The 26,269-nt window shown below is 38.1% G+C and overlaps 1 protein-coding gene across 8 annotated transcripts in view; it reads left to right on the top strand.

The window, feature by feature from the left end:
* LOC149172979 (mRNA export factor GLE1-like) overlaps positions 1–24,656 on the top strand; it is a 298,012-nt gene extending 273,356 nt beyond the window's left edge. For 5 of the 8 annotated variants that reach the window (XM_089427858.1, XM_089427860.1, XM_089427862.1 and 2 more), the window contains 4 exons: positions 6,502–6,585; positions 21,280–21,411; positions 23,931–24,053; positions 24,142–24,656. In XM_089427858.1, coding sequence (XP_089283984.1) covers positions 6,502–6,585; positions 21,280–21,411; positions 23,931–24,053; positions 24,142–24,363 — 561 coding nt within the window. In that variant the 3' untranslated portion in view covers positions 24,364–24,656. The remainder of the gene's footprint in view (positions 1–6,501; positions 6,586–21,279; positions 21,412–23,930; positions 24,054–24,141) is intronic. The other 3 variants (XM_089427861.1, XM_089427855.1, XM_089427857.1) reach the window with 2 other exon arrangements.
* The last annotated feature ends 1,613 nt before the right edge of the window (positions 24,657–26,269 follow it).

Below are 26,269 nucleotides of genomic sequence, written 5' to 3'. Positions count from 1 at the left end.
GAAAAAACCCAATGCGGGAAAACCGGTGCAGCTACCTGAGGGTTTGATTTATTAAGCAGTTTCATAATACAAACTGGGTGCCAAATCCGGCTCAGCCAACAGAGAAGAATCTCGGCAGTAGTACCTCTTAGTCAAAGACAAATATTTCGGCTAAAACCATGTATAAACTCTCCGGCAGCTCCACAGCTCCAATTTGCCCCACGAAACCCTAATGTCAGCCTCTAGGGACTGCGCCAACTCTTTTTGAGCCAACATTAGCCCAACGTCACTCTGGCTTGGTCTGCGTCAGCCTCTAGAGGCATTGTGTCAGTCATCTAACCCTCTACGTCACCCACATTGGCCCTCTGAGGGATTGCGCAGCTCCTGGCTGCCTCTGCGTGAGCCCTGGTTGGCTCTGCATGAACCTTTGCTGATTTTGCATCCGTCTCTCCGGCTACTGCGTTGATCCTCCCGATGCTATCTCTACCTTTCTGCTTCTGTATTCACTGCCCCTCAGTTGCAACTCTGATCACTCTCTCAACTTTCTCAACAAACCCAGCCCCATAAAGTCGAAATCTTGATCAACTCGGTGTGTTCTCCAAGTGATCCTCAAGCCTCCTCTTATACTTTTCTCGTTGACAAATCAACGACCGAGATTAAGTCCCTAATCAACGGCTAAGGTTAGATCTGTCTTGGTCCATGACTTTTGGACCCTTCTAACACAGTTTTATATTAATTCACATTAATATTTTATTTTCCCTAAGTTTAGACTTAGGGACTCCATTAAAAATATTAATTATTTTAATATCTCCCAAATTGTTTAGAATCTGCCCAAACCATTTCTGGGTATTGGAGATCTCATGTGCCTTAGCCTTTCCACCAATTTTCGTGGCTAGAGCACATCTGATGCTACCACGAATCAACACCACATCATCTCATTTTGGAGACTTTGACCAACAAAAATGGTGATTATATATTTGATCGAGCATATCTCTTAGACTAGGATGAACCACAAGCTATGCCATATATCGTTTACATCAACACGATGAGGAGAAACATCTTATGATAGTCTCATTTGCAACTTTACTAATTTTCTTAGCCAAAGACTTCATCAAATGTAGGTTACACCACAAGATCTAGCTATCTTTTGGGACTTCTTGCCAAGTGGAGCTTCCCACTAATGCAATCTAGACAAATATTAAGAGCGTTCAAGAACTGATGTTGGCATCAATAACAACACCATTCAACAATCTCTCCCTTTGTCATTGATGGCAACACATACTCCGCTTATCATCACTAGTCCTCCTAACTCTAATCTTCTTTTTTTTATTTCTCTCCCCCTTTTGACATCTATGGCAAAGGGTTACTCCCCTTGACGAAATATCGTCCTTTGCCTTCCTGCAAAATTGTCTAACTCACTTCGATTGGTTTTCTCCCCTTGGCATGGTATTTTTCTTATGACTTGCCACGACAATTCTGCCTATGAATATGCATTAACGATAACAAGTCCTTTTGCAATTTTGTCAATGACTTTGCCTCCCAAAATTACTACTCCACTGGAGTGACTACTTCCATCTAACAACCTATCAAAGGATAAATCTTCAAATGTGCACCTATTGCTTCATAGACTCCCCCTCTTCAAAATAGGGATTCGTCAAGCTCGGTCATTTAGAATGATACATGAGAATCTTGATTTCTTCTCCACCTATAGATTCATCATGGTCTTGTGTCTTTTCAATTCCTGAAAGCATGGCCTCTAGGATTTCTTCATTTATCTCTTCTTCTTGTTCTTGTTTTCTTCTCCAAACATTCTTGTTCTTGAAATTGGACTTTTGTCTCATGGAAGGCTTCATCATGCTTTTGCAATCACGAGCCATATGTCCATAGTTGTGGCATTTGAAGCGTTCTACATGCTACCTGGATGATAGTGCACCTAGGTATCTGCCTTGTGTTCTTGCAAACTTGCTTCTGGGATAATGACTTTGATAGTCATTCCTGTCATAAGCTCTGCAATCCCTAGCCATGTGCCCAAAGTCAGCTATGAATAACAATAATGAAGAAATATTCTAGAATACCTGGATGGGGGCAATCTTCTCAGTGGTGCAGCTCTTTTGTAAGCTTCATCTTTGGTCGTCTTTACTACAAGTTGCTAATTTCGCTTTTTTATTTTATTTTCTTTTGAAGGCATGCAATTTTCCTTCTTGATGGAGCCCTTGATGACACTTCCACAACTATTCTGCTCTACTTCTTTTCTTGTTGTCATGGAGCTTGAGCCCTATTAAACATGAGAGGGTTTGTAATCTAATCCAAATTTATCGTTGCATGGCCTTTGACTGCTAGGTTTCATCCAACACTTTGGAGGTGTTTGCAAAGTTCTGCTGGACATTACTTTTTTGTGCTTCTTTTCGCAGAGAGACTAACTCTACTTCTAAGTCTTCCTTTGTCTTGGTACTTTCTTCTAATTCCCTTTTGAGAGGTTCTTCAATTTTTTTGGCCTCTTCTATCTGTGCTTTAAGATTGATGATGATTTCCTCTGGCTCTTCAGTCTTCTTGTTGAGACTTTTGGCATGTTCCTTTAATTCTCTTAGCCCAACTTCCCATGCTTTGACATTTCCTCTTTCCACCTTGAGGTATTTTAGGGCACTCCTCACATGGCTTTAGGAAAGAAGATGCCAGAGGGTGTTTTCATGGAAAAGAAGCCAGAAATGAGTCACCTCAAGATATTCAGAAGTGTGGCCTATTGTCATAATCCAGAAGAGAAGCGGAGCAAGTTAGAGCAGTCTGCTGAAGTTGGATATCTCGTGGGTTATAGCGAGACTTCAAAGGCGTACCCAATCTACATTCCAAGCAGTAGGAATATTGTAGTGAGGCGAGATGTAAAGTTCATGGAAGACAAAGCTTTCAGGAAATCTCGAGAGATGTCTGTTGAAGAACAAGTTGAGGATGTTCCTCTGGTTCAACAACAAGGGTCAGATCTAGCAGGAAGACAGGTATTTGGTTCAAGCATTGTAACCAGTACTAACATCTCCTCAAGAGAAGAGGAGCCAGGAGTGTCGCAGCAGGTGCAACAACAGGAAGAGGAGAAAATGGAACCTCCCACCACCAGTGGAAGAACTAGCCGAGAGCTACGACAGACTCTGAGGGACGCAGAGGAATTCATTGGAGCTCCTAGAGCCGAGAAAAGGCAACATAGACAACTTGACAGGTACCAAGCATTTGTAGCTCAGGTCGAAGAACCTTCTAGTTTTCATGAAGTTGTACAGCACCAGGTATGGGTGGATGCCATGGTAGAAGAGTACAGTTGCATCATGACAAATGATGTCTGGGAAATCTTACCAAGACCAAAGAATAGATTAGTTGTGGGTTCGAGATAGATGTGCAAGATCAAGTATGTTGCAGATGGCACCGTAGACAAGTTTAAGGCTAGGTTCGTAGCAAAAGGATATGTTGAAAAGTAAGGAATAGGCTATGAAGAGACCTTTGCCCCAGTAGCTTGGTATACCTCTATCAGATCTATTATATCCCTTGCAACACATATGGGATCGAAGATTCACCAAATGGATGTCAAGAAAACATTCTTGAATGGGGTGATAAAAGAAGAGGTATATATCGAACAACGAGAAGGTTTCAAAACACATGATAAGAGAACTCATGTGTGTAGATTGAAGAAAGCCTCGTATGGGCTGAAACAAGAACCCTGAGCTTGGTATGGTCGAATTGATAGCCTCTTGCAACAGTTGGGATTCATCAAGAGCGATGTCAATCCCAATCTTTATTGTCTGTTGGTAGAAGGTGAGCCATTAATTCTAGTGTTATATGTGGATGATCTATTTTTGACAGGATCATCCAGACTCATAGAGGATTGCAAAAAGAACCTGGAAACATAATTGACATAAAGGATTTGGGGTTAATGCACTACTTTTTGGGATTGGAAGTTTGGCAACAGGATGGTGAGATCTTCCTTGGCCAAGGTAGATATGCGTCAGAAATTTTGAAAAGATTCAGAATGCAGGATTGTCGACCTATGGTTATGCCATAGATGCTTCCAGAGATAAGGAAGTGGACCCCACCTTATACAGACAACTCACGGGTCGCTTATGTATCTGGTCAACACTAGGCCAAACATATGTTATGCTATCAACACCCTTAGTCAGTTCTAGGTGGAATAAAAAAGGGCGCACTAGGCAGCAGCAAAGCACATTCTCAGGTATGTGCAAGGAATAGTCAATTTTGGATTAAGATACACCAAGGTTGATGATATCAAATTGAGTGGATTCACTGATGCAGATTGGGTAGGAAGTTCAGTAGATAGGAAAAGTACCATTGGGTATTTTCTTCAGTATTGGATCTTGGATAACCTCCTGGTGTAATAAGAAGCAAAAATCTGTAGCACTGAGCTTGGCTGAAGCTGAGTATAGGGCAGCTAGCAAAGCAACATGTGAAGCTATATGGCTCAGGAAACTGCTTGTAAATCTATTCAGGAAAAGGATGGAAGCAACAATTTTTTTTTTTGTGATAATTAGAGTTGTATCAAGCTCTCTAGAAATCCAGTGTTTCATGATCGCTACAAACACATTGATATTCAGTGTCATTTTATCAGGGACGGTGTTCAGCGGGGGGCAGTACAGTTGGAGTATACTCCCATAGGAAATTAGGTAGCAGATGTACTCACCAAGGCTCTAGGAAGAACAAAGTTTGTTCAATTTTGGGAGCAAATGGGTATGATGGAAGATCCCTTTCAATAGCGTGATGCAACATTTAGAGGGAGTTGTAGTACAGATGCAGCAGTGGCAGTGGCAGTGTCATGGGTAGCAGAAGCAACAACACAATGTTGGTGGCAGCAATAGTGCGGAAAAGGAGATGCTTCAGAAACAAAAAAACATGCAGTTGGACATTGTTGCTAGAGCACTTTCCTCACTAAGAGGGAGCATTAGTTTTTGGTAGCATCGGATGTGCTCTAGCCATGAAAATTGGTAGAGAGGCTAAGGCACATGACTTCTAAAGAACCCAAAAACCATTTGGTGAAATTCAACCCGGATTGTATTTTATTAGAATAATTAATATTTTTAATGAGGTTCTTAATTCTAAACTTAGGAAAATTAAAGTATTAATGGGTATTAATCAAAATATGGGTGAGAGTGATCTAGAAGGCGGATCAAGTCAAGATTTAATCTTATCTGTTTATTAGAGACTTCATCTCGGCCGTTGAAGTCTCAACGAGAAAAGTATAAGAAGGAGGCTTGGGGTTCATTTGTAGACACACAGAGGGTTGATGAGTTAGTTCAATTTTCTTAGGGCAAGGTTTGCTAAGGAATTCGAACAAGTGATCAAGTAGTGAGGATCAAAGGTAGAACTGGAAGGAAGTGATTTCCAATTCCAATGAATATACTTCAAAGACGACAGTGAAGGATCAAAGAGCCAGCGCAGTGCCAAGGAGGGACAATGCAACAACTGGAGAAGGTTGACACAGAATCGCTGGAGGATAGCAGGGATCAGTGCTAGGAATCACTGTGGGTGATTGGCAAGAGGAATCTCAATTTCTTAGCAGCAGAACCAGCAACAGCTAGGGTGACGCAGTAAGAGGGAGTCTCCATGCAGAAGCCACACAGTGACTGCGTAGGCTCATGCAGAGACTGCGCAGTGGATCATCCAGGAGCTGGGGCCAGTGTAGAATCTCTAGATTCAGTGTGAGAAAATTCTCACTACGTATCTATTAGTTATCTTATCTGAGTGGATTGCCATTTTTTCTCTGGGGCATCTAGATTGTATTTAGAAATTTGCTCTCAAATCTTTTGCACCGATTTTCTACATTGAGTTTTTCTAGGGATGATTGTCCAAAAACAAGTGTGTCAATGTGATTGTTTATATGCTAGTGTTTCATCTGCCTATTTAATTTTCATTTCTTAATTTGTGAAGTCTACAACTGAATTTATTTAGATATTTACTGAAGCATTGGTGAATCAGAATAACTTATTATTGTAAATATGTAGGAGAAATAAATCAATCACTACAACGAAATTCTCACACTGTGCCCTCCCTATCAGCCCATCCTGGGCTTTTAATGTTTTATCTAATTATCTCATTAATTCCATCTTATCTCATAATTTATATAATGTTTGTTCCTTATCACAAGGGGCCAAATATGTCCCTTGGAATTGAACCCGGGTGAGGGGGAGAACAAAATGTGCTCCCAACCACCTAAGCTAATTTATATAATTAATAAACAGATTTATTAAAATGCCATGAAAAAGTTCATTTCTTAAAAGTATGCTATATTTCATGTTTCTTTTACAATTGTTTAGAACAATGTAAAGCTTGATGGTTATGGGAGTTGCGATAGGTTAAAGTTATGATTCATGGACACTATTGTTTTGCGGTTTACTTTTACACCACTGTAATTCATCACATATAACAAGGGTGTACATAGAATGAATTAATGTTCTCTAGAAAGAATTTTTCTTTTAGATTTTATGATAATGATAAGTTTATCATGATGATCTTATGGTGCTTTGTTTCTTATAGGTTCCAATTGCAATGGATCTTGTGCTTGCCGAGTTGCATAAGTCTTGCATCTTTACTGTTCCAAAATATATTCCATATTCAAAGGTATGGAAAACCTGACATAATTCTTATCTTAGTGATTAGACCCAATAAAGCTTTCAATGCTGCTTTACATCAAACATATTTTATAGTACCATACTTTAGCTAATTATGTCGAGTCGTTACCCCTTCTTTGGATTTAAAAATTCCATTAGCCGATTAACATGTTCTAGATTTTAGCTTTGTTGTTAGTCTTTTTTATGGAAAGGTACTTACAGTTGAATAATCATAGATTGGTTACAGTTACATGCCTGCTATTGTCTTTTTTGTGGTGAGTTTCTATAATTGTCTGTGTATATGGGAAGGAAGTATGCATAATCACTGTGGAGTGTATGGAGCAAGGTGTGTGGAATGGTGAACTATGGAGTGGCTACTAGAGCAAGGTGCATGGAAGCTTGCTGCTACTGGCAACAAATTTGGGTACAGGTCAGCATGTCTCAAACTAGCTCTGGTACCACCTGTAATGGACTTGACTATTGTTACAAGGATCCATCAGGAATTATAAGAAAATGGACAAAACATGTAGTCCATAAAGGATAAAAATATTATATAACTAGTATAGATCCATCTTAAGCCTGGATCTATTAAGCACAATGAGGCATTAAAATGTGAAAATTCTATCACTGCAACCATTGATTTATTTTACCTACTTATTTTCCAATAAGTTATTTACGAAAACCTTCAATAAACATTAAAATAAATTATGCTGCATATATCACACCATAATACAAAAACAAATAGATGCACAAGAATTAGACACATCAACACAGATATTTTTGGACAAATGTCCCTGGAAAAACCCAATGTGGGAAAACTGGTGCAGCAGAGGAGGATTTTATTAATCAACTATTCTTTAGTACAACTGGGTGTTGATTTGGGGTAGCATCGGATGTGCTCTAGCCACGAAAATTGGTTGAGAGGCTAAGGCACATGAGATCTCCAATACCCAGAACGAGTTTGGGTAGATTCTAAACAGTTTGGGAGATATTAAAATAATTAATATTTTTAATGGAGTCCCTAAGTCATACTTAGGGAAATTAAAATATTGATGTGAATTAATATAAAACTATGTTAGAATGCTCCAAAAGCCATGGATCAAGCCAGATCTAATCTGAGCCATTGATTAGGGATTTAATCTCAGCTGTTGAATTGTCAACGAGAAAAGTATAAAAGGAGGCTTGAGGGTCACTTGGAGAACACACCAAGAGATCAAGATTTCGACTTTCTGGGGCTGGGTTTGTTAAGAAAGTTGAGAGAGTGGTCAGAGTTGTAGTTGAGGGGTAGTGAATACTGAATACAGAAGCAAAGAGGCAGAGATAGCACTGGGAGAATCAGTGCAGTAGCCGAGAGAGGGACGCAGAACCAGCGAGGGGTTCACATAGAGCCAGCAAGGGCTCACGCAGAGGCAACCAAGAGCTACGCACTGACGCAGTGCCTCAGAGGGCCAATGTGGGTGACGCAGAGGGCCAAAGGGTTGACGCAATGCCTCCAAAGGCTAACGCAGGCCAAGCCAGAGTGACGCTGGGCAAACGCTAGGCTAGAGAGATGCTGATGCAGTCCCTAGAGGCTGACGTTGGGGTTTTGTGGGGCAGATTTGAGCTGTGGAGCTGTCAGAGTGTTTATTTGGGGTTTCAGCGGGAATATCTGCTTCTGAGTTGAGAGGTACTATTGCCGAGATTTTTCTCTATTGGGTGAGCTGGATTTGGCACCCAAATTGTATTCTGAAACTGCTTAATAAATCAAACCCTGAGATAGTTGCACCGGTTTTCCCGCATTGGGATTTTTCGGGGACATTAGTCCAAAAACAACGGTGTCACTTGTGTGCTTGTTTCTGTTTCTTTCGGTTGATGATCTATAATGTGCTGAGCATGTACTTGTATTTATTTTCATTATTTACATGGTAAATAACTTGTTAATTAATCAGAACAAGTAGGAAGGAGTAAATCAGAAAGTACATGAAAGATTTCTAACTGCGAGACTTAGAAACTTCAACACTGGATGCCAAACTGGGTTACCCAACAGAGATAAATTCTACAACACTTTTTTAAGACTCATCATCAAGCTTGTTGGCCTCTGCGCAGCTCCCAGACCCTCTACGTCAGCTTCTGCCTCTCTGCATCACCCACGCAGACCCTCCAATGACTGCGCAGTTCTACTGCCTCTGTGTCTGTCTCTCTAACATCTATGCTAATCTTCTAGTGTTGTTCCTGCCTCTTTGTTCCATACCCGGTACCTCTTGCTGCAACCCAGACCTCCAGTTCGAATTTCTTAGCTAACCTCGCTCAAGAAATCGAACTGACTGGCCTCCCTCAGTGTGTTCTCCAATTGACCCTCAAGCCTCTTCTTATACTTTTCCTGTTGGTCCTTCAACGACTGAGATTAAATCTCTAATCAACGGCTAAGATTAGATTTGGCTTGATCCATGACTTTTGGAACCTTCTAACCCAGTTTTATATTAATACCCATTAATATTTTATTTTTCCTAAGTATAGACTTAGGAACTCCATTAAAAATATTAATTGTTTTAATATCTCCCCAACTGGTTAGAATCTGCCCAAACCATTTTTGGGTCTTGGAGATCCCATGTGCTTTAGCCTCTCCACCAATTTTCATGGCTAGAGAACATCCGTTGCTACCCCAAATCAACATAAAATGCCTTTGGAGAAATCTCTCAATGCTTACAAGATCCAGGGTTAAGATGGATTTATGTTTATTAATTCATTTATTTATTTTTAAGTTGTCTTTCCTAATTTATTTCTTTAAGATGCGTTTATGCTTTGAGATTAGAGATTGGATGTCAAATGCTATTCCATTTTGACATTAGAGGTCAGATGTCCAATTTTATTCCATTTAAACTAATGCATGTTGCACATGTGACACATCTCTTCCACCCAGATTGTAGAGTGCATGTCACTTCTCTTAGTGCAACGATATGAAAGTGATGATTACAATTGACAATGGGATTCCTTTGTATAACATTGAATGGATGGATCAATAAATAGTTGTGAGTTTCGGAAGAGTTGTCTACGTATTGATTCATATAAAATTAACTAAGGCTTTAATTATGTATTTGATTGTATATACTTGGGTATTTTACGAACTACCTTGAACCTACAAGTGGTTAATTGAAGAGCAACTGCAAAAGTAATTTAATCAATTGATTGACAAGATGATGGTATGCTATCTTCATCAAATAGGGGCACTTGCTTTAACCTAGATCAAAAGTATTGTGGTACCCGTCAGTCATAGAATTTACAGTTAAAAATGTTAATTTTCATTAAAATAGACCAATTTACGTTCAATGGGTGTTCTTCTTGTTCAGGTTGGATACAGGCATAAGTATATATGAACTTAAGAAAGCCAGCAAGGTAATATTGAAATCAGAGTATTTAATACTTTTTGTATAAATAAGTTATGAATAAATATATAGGAAATAATGTAAATGATAATAGCCATATATAATTATTAGTTAATTAGTAATTAGGTTGAAGAGTCATGTCTTGATCCATGACTTTTGGAATTAATATAAAACTATGTTAGAATGCTCCAAAAGCCATGGATCAAGCCAGATCTAATCTTAGCCATTGATTAGGGATTTAATCTCAGCTGTTGAATTGTCAACGAGAAAAGTATAAAAGGAGGCTTGAGGGTCACTTGGAGAACACACCAAGAGATCAAGATTTCGACTTTCTGGGGCTGGGTTTGTTAAGAAAGTTGAGAGAGTGGTCAGAGTTGTAGTTGAGGGGTAGTGAATACTGAATACAGAAGCAAAGAGGCAGAGATAGCACTGGGAGAATCAGTGCAGTAGCCGAGAGAGGGACGCAGAACTAGCGAGGGGTTCACATAGAGCCAGCCAGGGCTCACGCAGAGGCAACCACCAGCTACGCACTGACGCAGTGCCTCAGAGGGCCAATGTGGGTGACGCAGAGGGCCAAAGGGTTGACGCAATGCCTCCAAAGGCTAACGCAGGCCAAGCCAGAGTGACGCTGGGCAAACGCTAGGCTAGAGAGATGCTGATGCAGTCCCTAGAGGCTGACGTTGGGGTTTTGTGGGGCAGATTTGAGCTGTGGAGCTGTCAGAGTGTTTATTTGGGGTTTCAGCGGGAATATCTGCTTCTGAGTTGAGAGGTACTATTGCCGAGATTTTTCTCTATTGGGTGAGCTGGATTTGGCACCCAAATTGTATTCTGAAACTGCTTAATAAATCAAACCCTGAGATAGTTGCACCGGTTTTCCCGCATTGGGATTTTTCGGGGACATTAGTCCAAAAACAACGGTGTCACTTGTGTGCTTGTTTCTGTTTCTTTCGGTTGATGATCTATAATGTGCTGAGCATGTACTTGTATTTATTTTCATTATTTACATGGTAAATAACTTGTTAATTAATCAGAACAAGTAGGAAGGAGTAAATCAGAAAGTACATTAAATATTTCTAACTGCGAGACTTAGAAAATTCAACACTGGATGCCAAACTGGGTTACCCAACAGAGATAAATTCTTCAACACTTTTTTAAGACTCAGCATCAAGCTTGTTGGCCTCTGCGCAGCTCCCAGACCCTCTACGTCAGCTTCTGCCTCTCTGCATCACCCACGCAGACCCTCCAATGACTGCGCAGTTCTACTGCCTCTGTGTCTGTCTCTCTAACATCTATGCTAATCTTCTAGTGTTGTTCCTACCTCTCTGTTCCATACCCGCTACCTCTTGTTGCAATCCAAACCTCCAGTTCGAATTTCTCAGCTAACCCCGCTCAAGAAATCGAACTGACTGGCCTCCCTCAGTGTGTTCTCCAATTGACCCTCAAGCCTCTTCTTATACTTTTCCTGTTGGTCCTTCAACGACTGAGATTAAATCTCTAATCAACGGCTAAGATTAGATTTGGCTTGATCCATGACTTTTGGAACCTTCTAACCCAGTTTTATATTAATACCCATTAATATTTTATTTTTCCTAAGTTTAGACTTAGGAACTCCATTAAAAATATTAATTATTTTAATATCTCCCAAACTGGTTAGAATCTGCCCAAACCATTTTTGGGTCTTGGAGATCTCATGTGCTTTAGCCTCTCCACCAATTTTCATGGCTAGAGAACATCCGATGCTACCCCAAATCAACATAAAATGCCTTTGGAGAAATCTCTCAATGCTTACAAGATCCAGGGTTAAGATGGATTTATGTTTATTAATTCATTTATTTATTTTTAAGTTGTCTTTCCTAATTTATTTCTTTAAGATGCGTTTATGCTTTGAGATTAGAGATTGGATGTCAAATGCTATTCCATTTTGACATTAGAGGTCAGATGTCCAATTTTATTCCATTTAAACTAATGCATGTTGCACATGTGACACATCTCTTCCACCCAGATTGTAGAGTGCATGTCACTTCTCTTAGTGCAACGATATGAAAGTGATGATTACAATTGACAATGGGATTCCTTTGTATAACATTGAATGGATGGATCAATAAATAGTTGTGAGTTTCGGAAGAGTTGTCTACGTATTGATTCATATAAAATTAACTAAGGCTTTAATTATGTATTTGATTGTATATACTTGGGTATTTTACGAACTACCTTGAACCTACAAGTGGTTAATTGAAGAGCAACTGCAAAAGTAATTTAATCAATTGATTGACAAGATGATGGTATGCTATCTTCATCAAATAGGGGCACTTGCTTTAACCTAGATCAAAAGTATTGTGGTACCCGTCAGTCATAGAATTTACAGTTAAAAATGTTAATTTTCATTAAAATAGACCAATTTACGTTCAATGGGTGTTCTTCTTGTTCAGGTTGGATACAGGCATAAGTATATATGAACTTAAGAAAGCCAGCAAGGTAATATTGAAATCAGAGTATTTAATACTTTTTGTATAAATAAGTTATGAATAAATATATAGGAAATAATGTAAATGATAATAGCCATATATAATTATTAGTTAATTAGTAATTAGGTTGAAGAGTCATGTCTAAATGAGACATGAATCTCCATGAAGAGACACCTGCTTGGCATATAAGCAAGCCTCTCACTCTCATTGTATAATGATTCTTATTCACATATTTAATATATAATATTTGTATCCTCATGGATATCTTTATATCCAAGTCTTTTGGAGTAATTAATCTGTAGAAAGAACTTTGTTCGCTTCATTTGGTATCAAAGCCACGTTGGCTGATCACTAGGCCTTTGGCCATCAACCTCCCGACAACCTTGTTGTCGTCAATCAAGCATTCGCTACAAGAAAGAGCTTCTCCATTCTGCAGTTGTAAAAAATAAAAAATAAAAAATTATTAAAAAAATGCTATATAAAAAAATACATATACATACATACAAGTAAAAAAAAGGCAAAAAAAAAATCAAAATCAAAATCATAGGTACCAACAGCAGTGGAAGTCGCAGTATGTAGCATAACCTTGATGTTGTTTCCACTTGGATGATTCCATCAACTCGCAAACCTCCATTGTAGCCATTGCTACTGGCCGCCTATCCGCATTCTGCCACAGGTCGTCGTGAGTCACTTCCCGCCTTAGTGTAGTGCTACAAATAAGCCTCCACTTCAAAATTATTATTCGGTCGTTGTTGCAAACCTCACTTCCATCGTTTCGTTTCCAGTCACCTTCTTCGTTGTGGTTGCTCTCATCCCAAATGCATCAACCGTTTCCCTTGCCGCTACTCGACGCCACCATCCCGCTTGTTGACCTACATCCCTACTGTGCTCCCTGTCCATTTCGACAACTTCGTTGTCCGTTGTTTGAACTTTGTTGTCCGTCGTTTGAACCACCGACTGCTGTCACAACAACGCAACACACCTCGTTGTTGTCTCTTGGCCGCTGACCTATAGCATCCACCCTACTCCACCACTTATCGCCACTACCCTGGTTGCACTGTTGCAATAGAATAAAATAAAATAAAAACAAAACCCACGACTGCCGACAGCGCTGTTGACAACCGTCATCACTGTCGAAAGACCTGAGTCACAGGTTTCGTCCATCGCTGGTCATCTGACGCCTTCCTCACAGTCGTCCACCACTCTGTACTGCCCCCGCCACCACTCTTTGCTGACTAACCTCCCAACCACATCCACTCAGTCAACCTCGTCTGCGTTTAGAAACCATCACCACCGCCACCTTCTCATTGATTTCCTGCCTCCAACCGACACATTTTTTCTAGTCTGTCGTTCTTCCCCACTGTTCCCCCGTTGTCGATTTTTTTTCGACACACTCTGCCACCATATCTAATCGCGTGTTCTGTCGGTTGCCTCTTCCACAAACTGTCACGCCCGTACAACATTCATTCCACTGCTTTTTAGTTGACTCACGACTTGTTCTTTTTCATTGCTATATATAAGTTATATATTGTTCATTATATGATTAAAATTATTATATAGTTTTAACCATATAAGCTATATATTATAATTATATAGTTTTATATTCATATAATTAATTCAATTATATAATTAATTAAATAAATAAAAAAGGTTATATAAAAAAATACATATACATACATACAAGTTAAAAAAAAGGCAGAAGAAAAAAGAGTAATTTAAAAAAAAAATCAAAATCAAAATCGTAGGTAGCAACAGCAGTGGAATTCATAGTATGTAGCGTAACCTTGATGTTGTTGTCGCTTGGACGATTCCATGAAACTGCAAACCGCCATTGTAGCCACTGCTACTGGCGGCTTGTCCGCATTCTTCCATAGGTCATCGTGAGTCCCTTACCGCCTCAGTGTAGTGCTACAAATAAGCCTCCACTTCAAAATTATTATTCGATCGTTGTTGCAAACCTCACTTCCATCATTTCATTCCCAATCGCCTTCTTCGTTGTGGCCGCTCTTGTCCCACATGCATCAACTGTTTCCCTTGCCGCTGCTCGACGCTGGCATCCCACTTGTTGACCTACGTCCCTACCGTGCTCTCTGTCCATTTTGACAACTTCGTTTTCCATCGTTTGTACCACCGACTGCTGTCACAACAGTGCAACACACCTTGTTGTTGTCTCTTGGCCCTCGACCTATAGCATCCTTCCTATTCCACCACTTGTCGCCACTACCCCAATTGCACTGCTGCAACAAAAGAAATAAAATAAAAACAAAACTCAAGGCCATCGACAACGCTGTTGACAACCGCCATCACTATCAAAAGACCTAAGCCACAGGTTCCATCCATCACTAGTCATCTGTTGCCTTCGTCACAGTCGTCCACCACTCCTCGCTGCCCCCGCCACCGCTCTTCGTTGACTAACCTCCCAACCACATCCACTCGGTCAATGTCATCTGCATTCAAAAACCATCACCACCGCCACCTTCTCATTGGTTTCCCACCTCCAACCGACACATTTTTTCTAGTCTGTTGTTCTTCCCCACTGTTCCCTTGCTGTCGATTTTTTTTTGACACACTCTGCCACCATATCTAATCGCATGTTCTATCAGTTGCCTCTTCCACAAACCGTCACGCCCGTCCAACATTCGTTCCACTGTTTTTTTGGTTGACTCACGACTTCATTTTTTTTCACTGCTATATATAAGTTATATATAGTTCATTATATGATTAAAATTATTATATAGTTTTAACCATATAAGCTATATATTATAATTATATAGTTTTATAATCATATAATTAATTCAATTATATAATTAAATTATAAAAAAATAAAAATAAAAAGTTATATAAAAGAATACATATACATACATACAAGTTAAAAAAAAGGCAAAAAAAAAGAGTAATTTAAAAATAAAATCAAAATCGTAGGTACCAACAACAGTGGAAGTCGCAGTAGGTAGCGTAACCTTGATGTTGTTGCTGCTTGGATGATTCCATCAAACCACAAACCGCCATTGTAGACACTGCTATTGGTTGCATGTCCGCATTCTGTCACAAGTCACCGTGAGTCCCTTCCCACCTCAATGTAGTGCTACAAATAAGCCTCCACTTCAAAATTATTATTTGGTCGTTGTTGCAAACCTCACTTCCATCGTTTCATTCCTACTTGCCTTCTTTGTTGTGGCCGCTCTCGTCCCACACGCTTCAACCATTTCCCTTGTCGTTGCTCAACGCCACCATCCTGCTTGTTGACCTACGTCCCTATTGTTCTCCCTATCCATTTCGACAACTCCGTTGGCCGTCGTTTATACCACCGACTGCTGTCACAACAATGCAACACACCTTGTTGTTGTCTCTTGGTCCCCGACCTATTACATCCGCCCTGCTCCACCACTTGTCGCCACTACCCCGGTTCCACTGCTGCAACAAAAGAAAATAAAATAAAAACAAAACCCACAGCCGCCGACAAGGCTATTGACAACCGCCATCACTCTCGAAAGACCTGAGCCACAGGTTCCATCCATCACTGGTCACCTGTCACCTTCCTCACAGTCATCTAGCACTCCTCGTTGCCCTTGCCACCGCTCTTCGCTGACTAACCTCCCAACCAGATCCACTCGCTCAACCTCATCTGTGTTCAGAAACCATCGCCACCGCCACCTTCTCATTGATTTCCCGCCTCCAACCGACACATTTTTTCCAGTCTGTCGTTCTTCCCCACTGTTCCCCCGCTGTCGATTTTTTTTCGACACACTCTACCACCATATCTAATTGCGTGTTCTGTTGGTTGCCTCTTCCACAAATCATCACGCCTGTCCAACATTCATTCCACTGTTGTTTTAGTTGACTCACGACTTCATTTTTTTTTCACTGCTATATATAAGCTATATAGTTCATTATGTGGCTAAAATTATTATATAGTTTTAAGTTTTTAACCATATAAGCTATATATTATAATTATATAGTTTTATAATCATATAACTAATTCAATTATATATATATATATATATATATATATATATATATATATATATATTCCATACAAAGTTAAAAGAAGTGAAGAAAAAGAAAAAGGAAAAAAAATATGAAATCTCTAAGTAATGAACAAAAACAATCATTCGCAAGCGATATAGAACAATTAAATACAATACTTGAGCGACAACATGCTGATTTTAATGAGAGAAAGAAAATGGAATTCCTATTCCAAGTTGAATGTCCATCATCGCTCCCACAAAATGATGTAATCCAGTGTACCGAGAAAGTGCAACTAAAATATCAAGAGAATGCCAAAATAGCCAAACTTCAGCAAAACAAGAAAGCGTTAGAACATGAACATAAAAATCTTGTGGATATGCATTACAAAGAAATAATGAAAAAAGATGATGAAATTTCTCGTCTCAAGGACCACATAAAAAAATCACTAACAGTGTGACACAAGCGAAGTAGACTAATGTCACAAAGAAAGAACTCAAGAAGCACTTATCAGAACAAGAAGAGGAAACCTTGTGTTTAAAAACCTTAATAAAAATTTATTAGAACAAATCAAAGATCTAAAAGACGAAAAGCTTAAAATTCAAAACACTGAAAATAAAGTTGATAAATCAGAAATCAAAGAACTTTTACGTCTGAGATACCATAATCAAAGTCTACTCACTCAAATTAAGAAACTTAAGGATGATAAGAAAACATTAAAAGACAAGTTAGAACAATTCACTCAAGAAGAAGTGTCGAAATCTTCAGCCGTAACAGTCTTGGTTGAAAATAAGGGAACGGATACCCAGTGAGTATGACAACTCAAGAAGACAAGTCAGTTGAAGAAACAACACACTTAGATGTTGCAGTTCAGATGATTAACATCCCAAGTGAAGGTTGTGTAACCTACTCAACAACATCGTCCCCTGAAGTAAATAAAAAAATTTCCAAACTTTTAATAAGGGAATGTCAAACCAAAAAAGTTCCCTATCGACATCCGAATCATGAGAGTAGACAACTCAACCATGCTACGTATTAGGACCATTCAGACCAAAAACAACACATAATCTCAATCCAGTGCTATGATGAAAAGTAATTACAAAATTCCAGTGATCAGAATATTACATAGAAGATTAATCTAGGATGGTTTGATCCCTTCTCAGTGCGACAATTTTTTTTGTCACTTAGAAGATCATATCAACATGTATTGACAAAGATGACAGTTCCGAGACAAAAAGACATTCAAAGCCCAAAAAGAGATCAAGCTTTGAGGACAAAGCTTTTTGAGGAGGAAGGCAATGTTATGAATAAATATATAGGAAATAATGTAAAATAATGTAAATGATAATAACCATATATAATTATTAGCTAATTAATAATTAGGTTGAAGAGTCATGTCTAAATGAGACATGACTCTCCATGAAGAGACACCTGCTTGGTATATAAGCAAGCCTCTCACTCTCATTGTATAATGATTCTTATTCACATATTTAATATATAATATTTGTATCCTCATGGATATCTTTATATTCCAAGTCTTCTGGAGTAATTAATCTATAGAAGGAACTTTGTTCGCTTCAAAATATGATTTTTCTTATTAGACGACTGTAGTTGAGGGAACTAAATCTCTATAACATCATAGAGTCCATATGAGTATGCATTTTTCCTTTGCTTTTCTGCAAATCACTTTGTCACACTCTGATGGTTGATATAAGTGGAGAATTTGTGCATGGACACATGCACGTACCCTAAACTAAGCATTGATTCATCTCAGTGAAGCACGACCCTTCAAGGCTCGCGGGCCTTGATGAATCATATGCCAAAGCGAGTCACTCTCATAGAACTTGCACATAAGACTCTTACTTGCACTGACTCGCACAAGACTCGCATTGACCCATTCAGGGTTGTGTGGGAGTGTTCCCCCCCATCCCCCACCCCTGAAATCCACTCCTGAAGCGCACTCCTGCAAAAAAAATCGCTCCCTAGCATTTTCTCAAAAATTGTATCACAAAGATGTTCCAAACGCAAAAAAAATTCAAAGAAACAAGAGGTGTTGAGTAGGGAAGCCTAATATTCAATCCTATGGTCCTAGTATTGATATACAATTCATGGTAATGTTCAATTCTTAAAGTAAAAGTGGCATTCTCCTTTATCTTTCATTTTTAGTAAAAGTAAAAGGATGAAAATAAAAGATAAAGGAGATTGTCACTTTCACTGAAAATGAAAGATAAAGGAGAATTTTACTTTTATTTAAATTTTTAACATTACCATGAAATGACTCAGGACATTTGAAAATGGTTCCGACCTCAATGGATTTCATATGGAGAAAGTAGAATTTTAAATCTCACTCAAAATCCAGCAGACTTATCAGTTTTTTAAGATTTCAAGATTGGGAGGATTGCAATGTTTCCATTGGATTTTTTCATGTACTAGGGTATGGAACTTGTATTTAATCAAGAGCACCAAGCCCTCTATGTATCTTGATGTTAGTGACATTGGTTGTCGAACTCCTCTATCATGACCCTACTAAAATGTACCCATCACTCAAACAAAATCTTGTCTTGACATGTTACATTTTTTTTATCTTATGTTAATTGCTTAGAGGGTGATATTAATGACAAATATCCCAAGATAGGCAATGGTTTTGATGATATGTAGGTATTTGTTGTAGCATGATTTTTTGGGATGCTAGAGACCATCTAGAGCCTATTTGTTGATGTATTTTCAGTTCAAAGATAGATTGCACTCGATACTTTTTGATTATGTGCACCTTTACATGCTATAGAAATGAGAACTTGTAAGTTGTGGATATGTGGTTGATGAAGATTATAACTTCTAGATAATTGATGTTATATCCTTTAATCCATTTTTTATGCTTTTATATCTAATTTATCTTTCTACATGCTTTTGTTGACATACATGCATCAAAATATATATTATATAAAAATTCGCTCTCAATTTGCTCCCAATGCGAGAGCTTTTGAAAATGTTGCTCCTTGCTCCTGCTCCCAAGCAGCCTTGGACCCATTGACTCGCATACGACTCATATCAAACTCGTACGGCCCTGTATATGACCCGTCCTTGGCAACAAATTTCTTTTTTTTTTTTCTTTTTTTTTTGACACCAGGTGGAGGGAAAGGGAAAGGGAAAATGGAGGGATTCTGTATTTTGCTGATACTTATAAGGGTCATTCTCAACTCCTATACGATTCGTCAAGTCAATACCCAGACGAGTCATATGAGTACGAGTCATGCAACATTGATTCATATTTTGTTGGATGAATCACAACAGTTAGTTGGACTACATCAATTGAAGCAATTGCTATGGTGCGAGTCATAAGGTATTTAAAAAAAATGAGCAAATGGAAGAGGGTAGATGGCCTAAGGTTGTCTTTAATGATAGATTGTGCAAGAGCAAAAAGACTTGGATGCAACAAAATATCAAATGGTTTAGTAAATGGGGTATTGGCTTGAATGCATATCCCTTAAACAACAAAGAGATAAAATCTTTTGTTATGGAAAAGTTCCACAAGCGTACTTGGGATAAGGAGCTAGGAAGAAAGAAAAATTACTATATTGAAATGTTTAATCCCACTCATAGTCATCAACCAAAAGCATACATAGAGGCCAATATATCTTGGAGAGCCAAAATTCTTATTGCTCAATTAAGGACTAATTCTCATCGACTCCGTTGTGAAATAGGGCGCTAGAAAAAGCCAAAGGAAGTGTGGGAGGAAAGAGTATGCATTTTTTGTTCTTCCGGAAAAGTGAAAGCAGAAAAACATTTCATTTTAGAATGTGAGGCCTTAAAAGACAACAGGAAAAGTTATGCAGATACGCTGGCAGCTAGCTCTTGGGATAATCTATTTAGCGAGGGGTTTGTCAAGAAGCTGGGAGCATTAATTTGAAGCTTCACAGAAAAATCGCTGAATACATCAAACAGATGAAAAAGCACTCTGTCCCATGGGCTATCTTTAGCCTCGTGGACGTTAAATAATTTCTTTCTTTCAATATGTACTGTCGAAACATAATGAAAACATGCAATGAATGTCGTTGGTCTTCTTGCCAAATATAAATAACTACATAAAGACAAGTAGATAGTCTTAACACATGAACCGTTGGTCTTGGAATGGACCTACTATAATGGCTTGGAACTTAGCTCCTCAATAGTAGTCGCAGCACAACTTCTATATGCTGCTACATGAAGATAATTTATTTGCATCACATCTGTCTTATCATTTTCCTTTTAGATGAATTTTTTTAGCTTTTGAAAAGAAGCATTCTTTTGTCTTTTTTTAATAAATGGATTATTAGTTTTCAATTTTTAGAGATTGTTACATATGGTCAATCTCGATTCTTATACGATTCGTCAAGTCAAACCCACACGAATCATTCGAGTACGAGTCATGCAACATTGATTCATCTTTTGTTGGATGAATCACAGCAGTTAGTTGGACTACATCAATATGTACTGTGGAAACATAATGACAAGTGACAACATGCAATGAATGTCGTTGGTCTTCTTGCCAAATATAAATAACTACATAAAGGCAAGTAGATAGTTTTCACACATAACCGTTGGTCTTCGAATGGACCTACTGTAATGGCTTGGAACTTATCTCCTCAATAGTAGTCGCAGCACAACTTCTACATGCTGCTACATGAAGATAATTTATTTGCATCACATCTGTCTTATCATATTCCTTTTAGATGAATTTTTTTAGCTTTTGAAAAGAAGCATTCTTTGGTCTTTTGTTAATAAATGGATTATTAGTTTTCAATTTTTAGAGATTGTTACATATTTTAATTTATCTAATTCTCAGTGTTCTCACTAGAATTTTCACATGTCGCGGGAAAGATTCTTGAGAAATTTCTGGTGGAACGTAATTTTAACAAATTTGAAATATGTCAGATTGCTTTTGAGTCAGAAAATGCATACTACAAGACAGTTGGATACCGAGAAGATAATGGAAAGATCGAAAGTACATATAATTATCTAGCTCGCATGAAGGCATATGTAACTCTATATGCAGCGATCATTCAGGTAGAACATTAACAATGAATCCAAATTTCCATTTGTCATTTCCTTTTATTATGTTACCAAGGCAGTTGAGTGTTATACTTTAAAGACGTATTTTTATGTGTGTTTATCTTATGTGCAACTGTGCATGTATATGGTTATGCTTATATATATCTTCCTGACTGCAACTGTCAGGAGACGGGTCAAATATAGGGATTTATTTGTCAATCCTGCAAAACACATTTTATTCTGAAGTATATGTTGGTGTATAAATGGATATGATAAATGGGCTATCTTACATGTTCCGGACTCTTCATATGCCATATTCACTGCAAGAAAACTCATCTTTCTATTAAAGAATCTTGAACAAGCCTCCTTATTACACCGAAGTGTTGAGTATCCACTACCTGTTAAAAGATGGGACATCGTTCTTATACTTATGACGTGTGTGGCCAACCGGCTCGACTTAAGGGCCATGGTGGCTCAATTGCTAATAAGCAGCCCCCTTGTGGGAGTGTGCAGGTTAGTTTTTGAGGAACTTAACTGTGGTGGGGGCTATAATATCACCCTGCTTTCACCAAACCGATTAACCTCTAGTGGCTATCTTTTTATCAAAGACAATGAGAAATTGATTTATAAATTATCATAGTGAAATGTTTTAGCTTTTAATGTAATTTACTTTGAATCACTATTGGATATTTTATATTGACCTATGCGGACAGTCATCATGATTTAACTGCGAGACAAGTTTAATTCAGCATTAAACTGTTGATCAGCTTCGAACTAGAAGAAAATTGTGTTATGTGGTTCAGGAACATGCCAGATATACTGCCATCCTTCCAAGCTTCTACATATTCATTGAAACAGAGCTGTCAGGCTTTTTGCCTTTCGTGGTTGTTCATTGTGTTCAGAGTTTCTTGGCTTGCATGAAGGATAATTTGGTTGAATTATCTGTTATCCTATTATCTGTTAAAGGCATAATTTCCTTAATGTATTTGCAGTGTTTTGCAAGGCTAAATTGCAAACTTGTTAGTGAGTAAGATAAATCATGTCTGTCTGTAATTAGTGCTTAATATTATCATTTGGTTGTAGCTATGTTATAATAAAGCATTGGCATTCAGATTTGCATGAAAAGTTCTTCGCATTGATGTCTTATTTATGCTATGAGGGCACAGAGCTAGAACTGCTTCTTAAGAAACATTTGTTTGTTAATGGTCGGAGCGTTCACCAAATTTCATTGAGAAGGGTCTGGAATTCGAAAAATATCATAAACTGGTGAATAAATTTGTTCCTGCTTGGCAAATAAATTTGATCAAACCAAATTAAATTTTGTTTAAATCCATTAAAAATAAAACAAAATGAAATAAAAAGTACTAGTTATAAACTTGCAAAACATAAAAAAAAAATGAATTCTAAGTGACTAAAAGTTAATCCTAGACAACTTATATTGTCCAAGTGTCATGTTGCCACCAATGACATTAAGCTGCTTCCCAAAAACTGCAGGTTGAAATCAACCATTTAAATCTATTGACCTGCTACCCAGAACTTGATGCTAATAGATTTAAGTATAAGTTGGGGTTGCAGAGTCATTATATGAGTTACAAGGATGCTACAGTTATCTACAATATTTTATGAAGTTTGTCGAGATCTTTTTTTAATTATTAAAGCTGCTAGATGGGTTTGATCATAGGGAGTCCTTGTATGACATCAAGGAAAGTGTCACAAATGTCATTTGTTCTCAATTATTAGGAAATATAACACAAGTGTTAGGCCATACACTTTTACCTTGAGCAAACCAAGTTCTTGACTAAAATAAATCGCCCTTCTCCTTGATGACTTAGGTCACTTTTACCTATTCAATTCTCATTTTCTGGCACAGTTCTACATAATCCATGATTGCATAACTGTTGTGAGTACCTTGCTTGTTTACTTAACCATGTTATGTTAAGGTGTTATGAACATAATTATATCAATGAATAATAATAACAATAAGAATAATTAACAATTATAATTTATAATTATGAAAGAATGTCTGTTAGTGGGGAAAATTCATGAAAGGGCGTCCCACCTGGGGCCCTCATTTGTAACCGAACCATATCATTCATTCATACGTTGTTCAATATTTTATATTCCATCCTCAATGAATTACTTTAAAGGGTATATTCAAAGTTTTCTGGATTATTTAACTGTGAGCTAGATTTGGCTTTCATACATGGAAATTTTTTTCTAGTGGCAAGTTTCTTAACATTGTTTTTGCGCTGTTTTTCCTTCTGTGTCTGTGACATATGTAAGATAGAAGGCAATCAATATAGTCGAGTGTAAGGCATGCTTTTCATTTGCTTTACCAAGCACTGCAAATAACCCAGCTATAACTGTTACAACATTATAGAGAATGCCACTGTTACAACATTATAGAGAATGCCAATCTTTTTTGTTGCCTATGGTCAAGCCTCTTTGCCTTGTTTACAAAAGTAACTGAATTACGCAATTAATATATTTTCACAGTAGCAAGATTGTCTTCACCTCCACTTTGCTGATTGCAGACAGACATACCAGGCGTTAAGAATCTTCATGGTGTGAAGGATGGATGGTCTTGGATGGCTCGATTTTTAAGTGCACTCCCTCCCAACAGGTTTACAGCAGCTGCTTTAGATATATTTTTGAAGGTAATATGCTAAAAAGCCAATATTTGGGTATCACATCATTTATGTTCTTATAACATACAATAAGTTCTGTCCCTGTTTGATTCTGCAGATAGCTGGTTTCCGTCTCTATCAAGCATATCCTAGACCTTTCACAAAACTTTTAAATGCTATATCAAGAGAGTTTATAGAGAGGCTGAAATCACAAAATGATCCAGACTCAAATCCAGTGATTTGCAGCTTGGAGACATACTTGACATCTCAGCAATTCAGAAAAGAGCCTGAAGGACGAGCCTTGGCTATCACAGATGAGTCAAAAAGCTTACGGGCTTGAGAAAGATGGTGCTTTTCATTTGATAAAAAAGCACTACTAGAATCTATGGCACTTTTACTTGTGGGACAGTTATTATTTTCCCAATCGAGTGTTGGATGAAGTTTTTCGGTATTTATAGTTTTCCATTGTATTCAAAATACTGGCAAGCTTCAGTTATTGAAATTGAAATTGAAGATTTCCTTGGGAGGAACATACATTTGAGTAGAGATATAACAAATATTACTTTATGGAGGACTGAGGAGAACCTCAGTATTTGGTGTCATTTTCATTGCTGCAACTGAACTGAAATTAGGCATGGGTTTTGTGACCTTTATTAGTCAATTGTCCTTATTTTGAGAATGAATTTGATATTGTTTTTTTTATTATTGGCAAAGACTAATTCTATTAACTGAAAATCAAATTAAAATTACAAGGGGTTGAGGCCTTGGGCATCATCGACCGAGAGCGATCAACGCAACAAAACCATCCCTGGTAAATTTGATATTGTTAAAAATATCAACGGAAAACAAAAAAACTGTGACATGAATACAGTAAGTAATTTGCAATGTTAAGGTATACACTGAGGCTCATAATGTTACATTTGGATTCACAGTGTTTTTAAAACTGGCCTAGCTAACCGGTTACTGGTCTAACCGCCGGTCAGTAGGGCCACCAGTTGGAACCGGCTGAAAAACCCGGTTAAGGAGGCAGTTTGGCGAGATTTTGGTCCTAACCGGCCGGTTTAGGACGGAACCAGCCAGTTTGTAGCAAACCGGCCGGTTCCGTCCTAAACCGGCCGGTTACCTACCATGCTTGCCGAGGACCCACAGAGTGGTTTTTCCAAGGTAGTTTAGGGGTTTTGGAGGGAAAGTAAGGGTCCTTTCCCTCCAAAAGCACCCTTTCCAAGCCTTTAAGAGGCCCTTCTCTCTCTTTTTTGTCTCACACATCTCATTTGGAGTGTTTATGAGTATTTGTGAGTTTGCTTGGGAGCTTGGAGGGTGTTGAGTTTTTGCTGGAGTAGTCGTCTTGGAGTTGGAGTTGGAGCTATTTTGGATATAGTTTATAGCTGTCAGTGGAGTTGGCATTTTCAAGAGGAGACTAAGGAAGCTAGTTTGCATTTCCAGGTAAGGATTTTCACTTGAAAATTCCTCATTTGACCGCTGTCCATGAATTAATTTTTTTTGTGTTATAAAATTATAAACTTTTCACTTCTATCGCCTATGCTATCAAATCTCTAGTTCTATGCTGTCAAATTTTGTAGCCTACATGTGCATTTGTTTTCCTAAATTTAGCTTTGGTTTTCCATGTTGCTTAGCTGCAATTTTTTTTAAATGGCAGATTTCTTTGCAAATTGTAATTATTTCAAGCAAACATGTCTCCAAAAGGAAAGGAAAGTACATGGGCTCATTGTGATATAATTGATGGAAAAATGATATGCAAATTATGCCATAAATCTATTGGAGGTGGGGGTATTCTTAGATTGAATCAACACTTGGTTGAGATAAGAGGCCAAGTAACGCCATGTGGTGCACCAAATGTAGTGTTAGGTCCTATTAGGGCAGAATACATTTCCAAGCTTGAAAAGTTTTATGAGGATAAGGCTAGGGAGAATGCCATCCAAGATGACATTGCAAGGAAGAGAGAATTATTAGAAGCCATGAAAGAGAGTGGGTATGATGATTATGAGTTTCAAGACTCAACTTCTATCCCTTCCACCAATGACCCCTTTCACTATGTTCATCCTTCTAATGGCACTAGCCAACCATCAAAAGGAACACAAAGAACAAAAATCCAAAGTTTTTTCTTATCTTCTGCCAACATTGCCTCTTCTAATCCCACTTTCTCCCAGCCAAGTCGTCAACCCACTTTGGATCAACATTGGAAAAAACAATGCAAAGAAACTTCTCATCAATACATTGCTAGATGG

This window comes from Pinus tabuliformis, chromosome 4_2 (assembly GCF_031772625.1).
Source record: "Pinus tabuliformis cultivar Carrire ecotype Pingquan chromosome 4_2, CPIR1, whole genome shotgun sequence".
Classification (NCBI taxonomy): Eukaryota; Viridiplantae; Streptophyta; class Pinopsida; order Pinales; family Pinaceae; genus Pinus; species Pinus tabuliformis.
Note: the sequence above shows the minus strand (reverse complement) of the source record. Positions and strands in the feature narration are given on the sequence as shown.